Source organism: Rhinatrema bivittatum, chromosome 7 (assembly GCF_901001135.1).
Source record: "Rhinatrema bivittatum chromosome 7, aRhiBiv1.1, whole genome shotgun sequence".
In the NCBI taxonomy this organism is placed as follows: domain Eukaryota; kingdom Metazoa; phylum Chordata; class Amphibia; order Gymnophiona; family Rhinatrematidae; genus Rhinatrema; species Rhinatrema bivittatum.
Window position 1 is genome coordinate 226,089,806 of NC_042621.1, and position 13,719 is coordinate 226,103,524.

Genomic DNA, 13,719 nt, shown 5'->3' on the forward strand with positions numbered 1-13,719 from the left:
ATTATCTAAAAAACATCAGCGTCCAGCAGCTGACGCAGATATCTTGTCAGCAGCATTGCCACCTCAAGGCAAATCTAGGTCGGGGAAGAAGATCATGCCTCCTCAAACTCGACAAGCGTGTTCACAGCTTTCCGAGGCTCTATCAGGATTTTTCGAGAATATGCAATCAACCTTTGCTCTGTCTTCCTCGTCCCCGAGCACGGGATTTCCGTCGCCAGAACCCACGCAGGTTCTATCTCCTGCTAGACCGCTATCTCCGATAACCGGCCTACATTCCCCTCCGCCAGTGCAGCAGCGAGAAACCCGAGAGATCCGTCAACAGCCACTTACCCCAACCTCTCCACCCACATCTCCCAATACGTCCACAGGATATCCTTCGGACCCACCAGATGAGCCTGCAGAACCCTACTCTCCGCCGGAGGATTTGACATACTCGAAATTTTTGGAGAAACTCTGATCCGTTCTTAACCTTGAAGTGCAAAAACGTCCGGATCCTAGAGCAGAGACAATGGATCTCTTAAAGATCTTTGTTTTTCCATCGGAGCCCACGTCTCTTCCTGCTCATAGAGTCTTAGACAATGTGCTGGAGAAGTCTTGGGATACTCCTTATACGATTCTGGCGGTCTCCCGTAAGACAGATCTTAAGTTTAAAATGAAGCAGTCTGCCTACTATTCAGTGAATCAGTTACCACACACGTCTATTGTGGTAGAGTCGGCAATGCACCGAGCTAAAAAGACACAACTGCACTCCGCCACTCCTCCAGGGAAGGAACATCGCTACTTGGATGAGTTTGCACGTTGTTCTTTTCAGGCAACTATGTTAACTGCAAGAATTAAATCATCATCAGTTCTACATAGTGCAGTACCTGCATCAATGTTTACAGATGCTCAAACACCTTCTAGCACCTGATCTGTCTACTTCCCTTCCTCAACCTATCCTAGATATGGAAGAGAGAATTCACCACTTGTTGCGCACCTTATATGAAGCGTTCGAAACGTCATCACGAGCATGCAATTGCGGCATGTCGAATGGTATGGCTGAGAGCCAGTGCTATAAGGGAGGATGTGCATGATAAACTGGTGAACTTGCCTTGTAAATGGGACAATCTTTTCGGAAGCCGCTTCCAGGAGACAGTGGCTCAGCTGAAGGAGCAATCGGTTGCAGTACAATCACTGATGCATCCTCAATCCTATTCTATCTACATCCTCTAGACGCTATTATTCTCCATTTCGTCGACAGTCATTCTACCGATGACCCTACCGCCGTATGCGTCTTACAGGCCACAACCATACCAACCGCTGCAAAGGGTACCACAGCAACAAATACAGAACCGAAGGGGCCGCCCTCGAGCTCCGAGAACTCAGGGCCAACCACCTGCTTCTGCCCCTAAAATTCCTTCCTCTTTTTAGGAGTTGCTCAACCACCACCATCGCCACAGTTCACAGCGGGAAGAATCACATCATATATCCAGGAGTGGGAAAAGATAACTACCGATCGTTAGGTTCTGGATATAGTCCAACACAGTTACCAACTTCAGTTTATAACATGGCCTTCACTCCCGTCTATATTCACTAGGGGGATAACATTGAATCAAGACCAACTGGGTGTGGAGATGTCATCCCTATTACAACAACAGGCGATACATCTCGTCTCCCTCTCTTCCCAGACTTCGGGGTTCTACTCTCCATATTTCCTAATTCCCAAGAAGTCAGGCAATCTACTCCCTATCCTGGATCTTCGAGAGCTGAACAAATATCTAGTCAAAAATTCAAGATGATTCCCCTCAAATCCATTATCCCTCTGTTGCAGCACAACGATTGGATGTGTTCAATAGATCTGAAGGATGCATATACACATATTCCAGTACACCAGTCTTACTGGCATTACCTATCCTTCCAGTTCAAGACACAACACTACCAATACAAAGTTATGCCGTTCGGACTTTCAGCGGCACCCAGAGTTTTTACAAAGTGCATGGCAGTGTTGGTGGCGTTCCTTCGACAGAAGGGTATCGAGATATTTCCATATCTGGACGATTGGCTCATAGTAGCCTCCAACCCGGAAATGCTTGTGTGAACAATTTGGGTCTGATCATAAACTACGAGAAATCCAACCTCACACCCACACAACTGATACAATTCATAGGAGCTCGGCTGGACACGACCAGGAACAGAGCTTTTCTCCCGGAAGAGAGGAAAGTTGTTATATGATAGTGCCTACAGTCACTTCAGGTCACTCAATCACCATCAGCGTGCCAGGTTCTGACAGTGTTAGGCCACATGGCCGCAGCTATTCATACTGTACCAAATACCAGACTACACATGCGCCATCTACAGTGGGGACTAAAGTGGCAATGGCGTCAACATTCTCAACCGTTAACATGGAAGTTATCCTTAACCCAACCTTAACCCAAGAATTGCTATAGAATTGACCTGGACATGATAGTGTTCACACTCATTTAACAACTAACATTGATTAAAAGCTATGTTACCGAACCTAATGGCACCTGTGTAAACTGATAGATTTTAATAGCATTACTTTTTGTGCCTTACTGTAAACCGTTTTGATGGTACCCACCTTAATGACGGTATAGAAAAAGATTTAAATAAATAAATAAATGTTGAAGGACATACATTGGTGGCTGAACAAGACCACGCTCAACAAAGGTGCCCCGTTCAACCTCTTTCCACACAATGCAATACTGACCACAGATGCCTCACACAAGGGATGGGATGCACACCTCGACCACCTGGAGACACAAGGCCTGTGGTCCTTGGCCAAACAACATTTCCAAATCAATCTGCTGGAACTCAGAGCGATTATGGTACGCATTACAGACCTTTATCTCCCACCTGTGGGGCCAACGAGTCATGGTTTACACGGACAATCAAGTGGCCATGTTCTTTATAAACAAACAAGGAGGGTCCGGTTCTTGGAACCTTTGCTGGGAAGCAATCATCATTCTAGAATGGGCAGCCCGTCATTCCATTCAATTACACGCAACATACCTACCCGGAGTGGCCAACACTTGAGCAGACAAACTGAGTCAGATATTTCATCCCCACGAATGGTCACTTCATCCACGAGTGACGCAAATAATTTTTGCGACATGGGGAGTTCGAACCCTAGATCTTTGCTACGGAATTCAACAGGAAAGTCGCACGCTCTGTCCAATATGGACCAGCAATCAAAGGACAGCATAAGACGCTTTTCTCATTCCTTGGACGGAAAAACTGCTATATGCTTCCCCCCAATTCCACTGATAATAACCAGAACAGTTTAGAAGTGCATACGGGACGGAGCACAACTCATTCTCATTGCACCTGCATGGCCAAGGCAACCGTGATACACACACCTTCAGCTCTCCATAGACAACCCAATCCGACTGCCCGACCGAAAGGATTTCCTGTCTCAAGAAGAGGGGAACCCTCCTTGACCCGATGAATTCCTCCCTTCACCTAACAGCATGGAGATTGAACGGGTCCTCCTAGTGGAAAAGAGACTGTCGTGTGAGGTACAAGAAATACTCATAGCATCACGGAAACCTTCGACCAGAAGAAATTACGCCTTCAAGTGGAAAAAGTACGCCGATTGGTGCGGGTCCAGGGGCCTAGATCCATTACTCTGTCCCCTGAACTCTTATTAGACTACCTTCACAAACTATGCATGGCAGGCCTAGCCACGTTGTCGGTTAGGGTCCATCTCAGTGCATTGTGGCTTTCCACAGACCACATCAAGGTCAGCCAATATCCGTACATCCGACGATATCTCATTTAATCAGGGGTCTCACACAATTAAGGCCTCCTGTCTCCAAACCTCCAGAAGCGTGGGATCTGAACATGGTCTTGGAACAACTAATGTTATTTCCATTCAAGCCCATGGACTCCGCTCACCTTAAATACCTGACATGGAAAGTCGTCTTTTTGGTAGCAGTCACATCAGCTCGCAGAGTCAGTGAGTTGCAGGCTTTAGTCCACTATATCCCTTCCTTCAATTCTTCCATCACAAGGTCATCCTTAGGATGCATCTATCCTTCTTACCGAAGGTGGTCTCACAATTTCACCTGAATCAGACAATATAACTACCCACTTTCTGTCCAAAACTATACCAGAATGACCGAGAGTGGCTCTTGCACATGCTAGACTGCAAGAGAGCATTAGCCTATTACAAGCAATTGACCGCTTCACCGTCAAGAGCCTCACAGTTGTTCGTCTCTTTCAATCCAAATGCCCCTGGATTACCAGTGGCAAAACGGACTATTTCCAGCTGGATTGTTCAATGTATCCAGTTTTGTTATCAGAAGCGGAATGTTACCTTCTCTGTTCCACCTATGGCTCACCAAGTGAGAGCAGTGGCCGCTTCGGTAGCCAACCTCAGACATGTCCAACCATTGGACATATGCAAAGCGGCTACATGGTCATCCCTTCATACATTAACGTTCCACTACTGCCTGGACCAACACACGGCTGAAGATGCTAAGTTAGGATGAGCCATTCTAGATTCACTAAAACACTAAATAACATAGTCGACTGCCACCTGAGCAGGATCACGCTTACAGGACTAATACAACTACAGACTACAGCGTGATCGGGAGCTTAGCCATGCTGTCATGGGAGTCCTAATTCAGCCCTGCTATCGACGGGGAAAAAGCAAGTCCTTGACTACTCGAGTGCCATACATCCACATAAGTAAATGGTTTAAACCCAAAAGAATATATGAGTGAAAAGGAACCCTGTTCGACGGAAATCTCTGTGTCCCTGCTTATCTTGGTTATGGACTCTTGGATTACAGTTACAGTACAGCGGAGGACTACCTTACAGTTTCTGGTGGAGGTTCCACTCTTTTATACACCATGCTCTACTGTTATATTGCCTTTAATTATCTTCATATACAATTTATTCTTTTTTTTTTTTTGTCTTCCATTGTTTTCCAAGGTTTGCAGTTAATACCACCCATAGTGGAGTGTTGTTCTTTCAGTTATGCTTTTACCATGTATGCACCCACCATAGGGGGAGCGAGATGCCCGTACACATGTAACTCGTGATCTCCATACCACTGTAATAGTGGTTTAACTGATGATTGCGGGGGGGAAAGGGGGACAGGGGCATGTCCTCCAAGGAGCTCCCTCCCAGCAGGGTCCTGCCCATAGCCCTTCTCCCTCTATGGGATTTAAAGGGGACTAGGCTCCCAGCCTGGTCCTGCACATGCTCATAAGGAGTCACTAGGGGCACTGCCTCACAGGATGATGTATGGATGGTTGGGAAGAGGCTGTCATCTGGACAAATGTGCTTGCAGGCAATAGGGTGGTTATGGGAAAATAAACTAGTTTTAAATGTTGGTAAAACAGAATTCATACATTTCCTAGCATGTAGCAGATGGACTCAGGACCAATGGGTATAGTGTGCTCCTGATAGCAGTTGGAGATGGAGTCAGATTTCAATCTGATGTCAGCTCTAGTACATATACCCCTGCAGGAAGCTCTGCTCTTCAGTATTTCTCAGTCTCCATAGCAGTTTGGGACTATATCCACACTTGGACAGCGTTAGAATATTCTAACCAAAGAAATCTAAAACAAAGAAGAAATCTTACCTCTACAGATGAGCCCCGCTTTCCTGCGGTGATACCTACGGGTCCCTCCCCCAGTTGAGAATTCCTGAGGTGATTTCCGCGATCCCTCAGAGGTTGGCCTCTGTCTGGCAGCCAGTCCCCGGCGTGGACTTAGCCCCCAGCAATGGGTGCGGCTGAGAGGCAGCGGGTGCAACTTCGAGCGTGGCGGTGAAGGTACTTTTCCTCTCCCCCCGCAGCTGGAGACCGCTCGGAACGAGACCGGGAAATGCTGAGACAAGGTAAGGTAGAAAACTTCTTAAAAGTCTGCAGTCTCCGAGGCTCAAATAGCTGCACAGATCGCCAGCCGGCGTCAGTGCTACCGGGTTGATCAGCCCTATCTGGGCTAGACCCCAGTCCAATACGAGGGTCCTCCCACGTGGAGACCCTCCGAGGTGGTTGCCATATTGCTCGCGTGGTCGCCATCACCATTTTCATTTGATCACCGCCCTGCCTGCTGATTCGATTCTTGCGCACAGAGGCGAGCTGTGCGCACAAAATCACTTGTGTGCACACCGGCGTGCACATAAATGCCGTGCGCACAGCGTCACGCACAAGGGCGCTGGGCGCACAGCTGCACGCTCAACAGTGCCGGGCGCATAAATAAACCCTATGCACACAGTGGTGAGCGCATCTTATTGAGCACGTATCCGACCTACACGCACAATTTTGGTGCACCCGGAGCTCATAACTCAGCCTCCTGGCGTACACTTGAACGCACAAACTGGAGTTTTTTCTGCAATCCTACGCGCACAAACCATGGCACCACCGGACAAGAAGCTCAAGGCTCAGGGCCTCTGCCCAGCATGCCACATTAGAGCTGCGCAGCATGAAGAGGCCACAGTCCTGTGTCTACAGTGCGAGGAGGCTCTGGGTGAACCAGGCCAAGGTCCTGTCCAGCCGGCACTGGGATCCGGCTACCTCCAGCGGGAGCCTCCCTCAAACGGGGCTCCCAGGGGACGCAGCGCGTCTCAATTTAGTCCTAGCATCTTTCTCTTGGGTAGAATTCTTCAAAGGCCTACATACCTTTGTCCACATGCAACCGGCGCCCCCGATGAAACAACCACAGCCTCCCCCAGAGGACCCTAACATCCCGGGACTCTCTAAACCCAGAGAAGTGCCCTTCCCGCCTCAAAGCCCCAACATTGGGGACACGGACACCTCTGACGAGGATCAAGCCTCCCTGGAGGAAGGGAAAATCCTTCCAGGAACGGAACCTTACTGAACCATGAGGCGGTTCTTCGCCAAAGATGAACTGTCAGACCTCATGGCTCACAGCTTGAAAGAGCTCGCTATCCCAGGCACGAGTGCCACAGGGGAACCGAAGACAAACCCTCTCCTCGAGGGACTCTGTCAGGCCTCCCCCCATTTCCCTTTGCTGCAAGCCTTTCAACAGCTGATTGACCTGGAATGGGAGGCTCCGGAGGCCACGTTCAAGGGGGGTTGGACCCTGGCAGCCCTATACCCCCTGGACCCCGCTGCCATACATCTCCTGGCATTCCCCAAAGTGGATGCCATGGTCTGCACGGTCTCAAAGCGCACTACCATCCTAGTCGAGGGAGAAGCGGCACTTAAGGTTGCCCAGGACAGACGTCTGGAATCCATCCTGAAACAGTCATTTGACGTTTCAGCTATGTCACTACAGATCGCGGCTTGCTGTGCCGTGGTGACACACGCCTGCTTATCAAAGACCAGGAACGCCACCACATCTGTCGAAGCACTAGAACTAGCAGTATCATTCCTCATGGATGCGATCTCCAACCTGGTGCGCACCGCAGCCAGAGGTGTTTCATCCATTGTGGCAGCCAGAAGGCAACTCTGGCTCCGAAGCTGGTCAGCCGACGTGTCATCAAGACGAGACTCATGAGAATGCCTTTTAAGGGAACCCTCCTGTTTGGAAGCGAACTGGAGAAGTTAGCCGACAAATGGGGCGAATCCCCAGTACTGCGGCTACTGGAGGACAAGAACAAGAGAAGCCAGCGCCCTGCCTCCCAAATATCTAAGAGCAGGGGATCACAGCGCTTCAAACCGTACAAAAGTACATATTGTTGGTGTTTGAGGTAGTTGTGGGTGGATCCTTGGGCTGGTGGCAGATGACCACGCCCCCGGGGAAGATCCTGAGAGGGACCACTGGTCAGGCTCAGAGTATGGAGACAGACACACACTAGTTCTTTTATTAGACAGTATATGGAACCACCAGAGGTGGCAGTAGTGAGCTGGAACGCCCGGCTGGGCTGAAGTCCCTCAGATACTGGAACAGCGATCCTGGATAACTGAGCTGTAGAGAAACTGAATATAGTGAGTAGGCAGGGTATGCAGAGTTCAGGAACAGAACCTTGATGGTAACTCTCACACAGTAGTCTCTTAGAAGCAGCCCAGGAGCTGGAAAGAAGTAGGCCCTCGAGAAGCGAGTACCTGGTTCCAAGGAAAGCTCTGAGAGAGAGATGGTAACTCACTGGTGTTGTAGGCAGCGATGACTTCCTGGCAGAAGTTATATTCAGTAGCAAGTCCAGGTACGTGGGCCCTCGAGGAGCGAGTACCGGTTCCAGACTGCGCCCTGAAAGGCAAAAGAGAAACGAGGCCTCCGAGGAGCGGGTACCCCTGGTAAGTCCAAGGAGGCAGAGTAGCTAGGAGCATAAGAGAACCATTTCTTTCCTTTCCTTGCTAACTCCATTAGTTAGCGATTCCAGTAAGATACTTAGGGGTGATAATTGATTCAGGCTTATGTAAGGAGGAGCAGATTGCTCAATTGACAAGGAATACATATTTCAAGCTAAAGATGGTGAAGTAGTTGAAGCTTTACTTGGACTTAAGGCTTTAAAAATGGTGACTTACTCATTAGTGCTTTCCCAGGTTGACTATTGTAATGCTATTTACATGTGGGATTGATACAGAATGCAGCAGCACATATTTTAACTCTAGATGGATATCTTGAAGCTACATTGATTACCAATTGCAGAATGCTATAAGTTTAAATGTCTGGTATTGGTATTTAAAATATTGAGGGATAGGTCCTCCTCACGTGGTGGCAAGAATCTGGGAGAAATCTGAGATCCAATGGAAGATATTTATTACAGTTGCCATCCACCAGGGCATTTTGTCATATGTGCTTGGAAAAAAGATCTGGCAGGTTAAAATCTTCCACTAACATCACCTCCATCTTCATTCCAATCATTTGGATATCTTTGATCAAATCTCTGTCCAGTTCTTTCATCTGAGTCTGAGGTCTGAAGACCATCCTGATAATATCTTTGTATGCTCTTTAGAAAATATACAATAATAGTAATGCAATAATAAAAAAACAAAGGAGAACTGGTTTGAAAAACAGGATATTGGAGTGGGTGAAAGTATGATGTAAATGTGTGTGTGAGGCCTTAGATTTGCAATTCCTTTTACGGTAACTACTAATTATAAACCGGGATTAACGTCACACTCTTTATTTTCTTCTAGGCTTCAGAAAATCCCATACAACAAAATGAATAATCTAGATATTAACAGAATTGTGAATGACATCATCAAATCGCCTGAGGATAAACGTGACTATCGTGGACTGCAGCTAGCAAATGGCATCAAGGCAATTCTTATCAGTGATCCTACTACTGATAAGTCTTCAGCAGCACTTGATGTGCACATAGGTATTGTATTGTTGCACCTAATAGCTCAATTTTGTCATGCAAATGATCATAATTATAAATTGAAAAAAGTGGCACAAGTAAACAAAAGGAAGTGAAGTTTGAGCTATTGTGCTGTGAACAAAAAATGGGGAAATTTTTTGCATGGTATGTTAAAAATACACAATTCTCATTGTTAATCTCTTGGCAGTGCAACATGAATTTTTTGAGTTGTTACTTATTCCCTTCATAACTGCCAGTATTAGTCTGTCAAAGTGATGTGCTTAATTTCTAGTGTAATTAGGCTGAAAATAAGTTTGTTAGATGGAGCTAATTGTTAACTAGTTTAACTTGTTCTAAGGATGTATCATGTTTTTAAATATTGGTCATACTAATAGTCCTGTTTTATGTATCTTTTTCTCAAACATATATTACTGTTTAAAAGCCCAGCAGACTCATTTATTGTAATGTTTCCATTCTAAAAAGCCATTGTAAGAATGAATTGACATTGATGTCGTTTAGAAACGAGCATTGAAGATCCTTAAAAACAGAGTACTTCAATTTATTTAGTTATTGAGTTTATATACCGTCGTTCGGTTTCGCCATCACAACGGTTTACAAAGTTTCGATGTTTAACAGTTTCCAAAGGTTTCTGTGGTTGTTATCATAGATAGATATTGTAGGCTATATACACGTAGATCGGATGTCAAATTATTCAGTTCCATTTATGTGTTGTATTCCGCTCTTGTATTGGTTCCCCATGTTTGCATAGGGCTAGTAGGAGGGAAGTAATATGAGAGTTATTGGGTGAGTTGGTAGGCTTTGGTAAACATCCTGGTTTTTAGTTCTTTTTTGAAGGTTTTTAAATTTTGTTGTGTTCTAAGTTCGATTGGGAGAGAGTTCCAGAGTTTGGGACTTCCTAGGGATATGGCTCTCTTCCGAGTTGAGGTGAGTTGTTTGGAGCATTTAAACTGAAGTTTTACCATTGAGCCAGGGAATAGAAGATGCATGCATGTTACATACATGTGTGTGTGTGTAATATAGATTATGTTGTAACTTCATTTTACATGAAGGTTGTTAACAGGATTTCTTCTGTCCATCACTTTTGATATTCTGAAAGGTTTTTACAATGGTTTTTTAATTGGTAGGTGGCATCCCTTTTCCTCTCAGAATGGTTGCCTCAGGCTATTCTGGGTTCCAGCACTCTTAGAAATGGCCAAAATATGCCTACTGTCCATGTACATCTATTACTAAGTAACAGAAAATTGTGAACAAATTTAAAATAGAAATGCAGGTTAACCAATAATGTAAATAAAAAAAATTTGTGAATCTTTTACTTTCTTACTAGATAATACAGTGACCCCCTCTGTTTCAACAAGAAATGATAATGTGAAACTTTGTTGACATCATGATGATTTAATCTTATGTTACATTACGAAAGCAATTTCAGTGATATTACTTTAGGTAAAGATTCAGGTTTTCTTTTGGGTGTGTGATCTAATTTGATTTCAAATAAGCCTACAACCTCAATGGAATAGATTTTCTAAGACAAATATGCTGTCAACTAGTTAAAAAGTTCTGTTCCCTGTACGTACCTGGATCAGTCCAGACCCTGGGTTATGTCACCAATCCAGCAGAGGGAGGCAGAGAAAACATTCTAATTACTCTGACGTATACCCTGGAGCACCACCTGCAGCCAATCAGTATTTCTCTGTCTCCCAGCAGAGGTGGACGTTCCTAACCCCTGCAGTCTGTGGTAGTTTGTTATTTTTTTGTCAGGTAGTTTAGGAGTTAATTTTTTGCAGATTTTCTTTTTCTTTTGAAGAGAGCCTGTTCTTTTCATTTAAGTTATTTAAAAAAAAAAAAAAAGTTTTATTTTTCTTCACAGCCATTTCACTGCCTCCCGGGAGGTTGCCAAGTCCTGGGAGGACTATCCCTCCTGGTTTTTGAGGCTGCCGGAGTTGGGGAGGTTTTGAACCCAGCAACCACTCCTGGCAGGGGTGATACCGGGGGGCCCGGCTCACTCACCCTACTTGGAGCAGCTCCTGGAGGCCGTGGCGTTTCAGTCAGGTAAAAAATAAAAATAATTCTTCACAGCTGAATCGTTGTTTACTTACCGTTTGGTGTTTGGTGGGCCCATGCCTTTGTTTTTCGCCGTGGTTTCTTTTAGTTTTTTAGTTTATTTCATCCTTTTTATTTCGCGCCGTTTTTTCTTTATAATGCCGCGAGGCGCGGCCTGCCGCGCTTGTGGAGATGCGTGCGCGTGCGTCTCTCCAGGGAGAGTCTCTGTTCATCGTGTCTCCCCGGGGGGGAAGGCTCATCAAGTTTGCTGATAACAAAAGGGACTCGGCCACTTTGCGCGGCCCCAAAACCTCTGCCCAGCTGCTCTCCTGCCTCGGACTCATTTCACTGCAGTGCTGGAACTGAGGCACTCCTGTCTACTCTGAGAGTGGCGACACAACAAGCTATTCAGGGTGCTTCTGACCCGCCTCCGCTGTCACCGCAGCCGGTGGTCCCTGGGGGGGACAAGCCGTGCGAAACAGGGCCATATTTATAGGCTGAAAGCCTGGAGGAGATTTCAGATTCTTCTTCCTCTTCTCCTGCCTTTTCAGGGGATTTTCTTCGTTTTCTTCGCAAAGCTTACAAATCTAAGAAATTTCATAAGAGACATAAGTGTCTCTCATCTGAACAGAGGTTAAAGCCACGTTCCTCTAAAAGGGCTAGTTCCACGGATTTGGGAGTGGGGTCAGCTCCGAAGTGTCCCCTTCATCCGGGTCCGGATCAGACAATTTTTTCTTCTTCAGATGATTCTGAGCATGGCTTTTTACCTATCCCGGACAAGTCCTTGCTGGAGGGGGATTTAAATGAAGACCCTGCTTTGAGTATTAGTTCAGACCCTCATGTTGCGGATGGGGATGACCCCCAAAGTAGTCCGCCTGTTTAGAAGAGAGGAACTTAGTCTCTTAATTCCAGCAATTTTACTGGAATTGGGTCTCGAGGCTCCAGTGAAGGATTCTTGGATGGGTGGCATTGACCCAGTGTTGCTTGGCCTTAAAGGTCCCACGACATCATTTCCTTTTCATCTTTCTCTCACTGACCTTATATATCGGGTGTGGGATACTCCTGAGTTGGGGATTAAGGTAGCACGAGCCATGGAAAAATTGTATCCATTACCTGAGGAAGCTTTGGAAATTTGAAAATTTCCTAAGGTGGATGCTGCTGTTTCAGCCATCACTAAGAAAACAACTATTCCAGTAACTGGGGCTACGGCTCTTAAAGATCTCCAAGATCGTAAGCTGGAGGTTCAGCTTAAGCAAATTTTTGATGTTTCTGCTCTTGGTGTGCGGGCGGCCATGTGTAGTAGCTTGGCTTTTGTGAGCTGGACTAAGATGGGTCCAGGCTTTACAAAACAATTCTTCCCTCTCTGAAGAGGAAGTTGCTCAGGCTGATAGACTGGAAGCTACAGTTGCTTATAGTGCAGATGCTTTATATGATCTCATTAGGATCTCGGCTCGCTCTATCGTTGCTTCTGTATTGGCTCGCAGACTTATCTGATTGAGGAATTGGTCCGCAGACGCATCCTCCAAAGCTCAATTAGGGGCTTTACCCTTTAAGGGAAAATTATTATTTGGTAAGGAATTGGAAGATTTAATTTTGTCCCTAGAGGAAAATAAGATTCACAAATTGCCAGAGGACTGTCCTAGACCTAGAAGCTCTTTTTCATCTCGCTCTCGTTTTCGGTCTAACAGAAGATTTCGTTCTTCTCATCCGTTGGCTCCTCCAGCTAAACAGTCTTCAGGTAGACAACAGAATTGGTCTCAGTCCTTTCGTGGCCGCCGCTTTGGTAGACCTGGAACTTCCCAAGTCTCAGGAGGCATAAAGTCTGTCCAATGAGATAAGGCCGGTCTTTTCTCTGGTTCCCGTCATAGGGGGCAGGCTGTCTCTGTTTTTCGGAGAATGGGCCACAGATGTACGTCGGATCAATGAAACAAAAAGGAAGGAACCTTTCGTCCCATTCTCTATCTCAATAGGGTCAACCATTGTCTAAGGATTCCATAGTTCCGGATGGAGACTCTTCAGTCTGTCATAGCTTCGGTTCACAGAGGAGAATTTCTAGCATCTCTCGACCTCACCGAAGGTTATCTTCATATCGGCATTCGATCCGATCATCAGAAGTTTCTCAGGTTTTGCATTCTAGGGCAACATTATCAATTCAGGGCTCTCCCGTTCGGATTAGCCACAGCTCCCAGAACATTTACCAAGATAATGGTTGTGGTGGCCGCTCAACTCAGGAAGGAGGGCCTGTTGGTACATCCGTACCTGGACAGCTGGTTGATTCGAGCGAAGTCAGAATCTCTTTGTTATTATACAATCAACAGGGTAATCAGCTTTTTGCAGTCTCTAGGCTGGGTGATCAACGAAGACAAGAGTCACCTATTACCTTCCCAATCTCTGGAGTTTTTGGGTGCACGGTTTGACACTCTCTTCAAGGGATAGTGTTCC

At 46.1% G+C, this 13,719-nt stretch overlaps 1 protein-coding gene across 3 annotated transcripts in view; it reads left to right on the plus strand.

Moving 5' to 3' along the window:
- IDE (insulin degrading enzyme) overlaps window positions 1-13,719 on the plus strand; it is a 434,361-nt gene that overhangs the window by 8,744 nt on the left and 411,898 nt on the right. For all 3 annotated transcript variants that reach the window (XM_029609922.1, XM_029609921.1, XM_029609920.1), the window contains exon 2: window positions 9,056-9,240. In XM_029609922.1, the coding sequence (XP_029465782.1) occupies window positions 9,081-9,240 (160 nt within the window). In that variant the 5' untranslated portion in view covers window positions 9,056-9,080. The remainder of the gene's footprint in view (window positions 1-9,055; window positions 9,241-13,719) is intronic.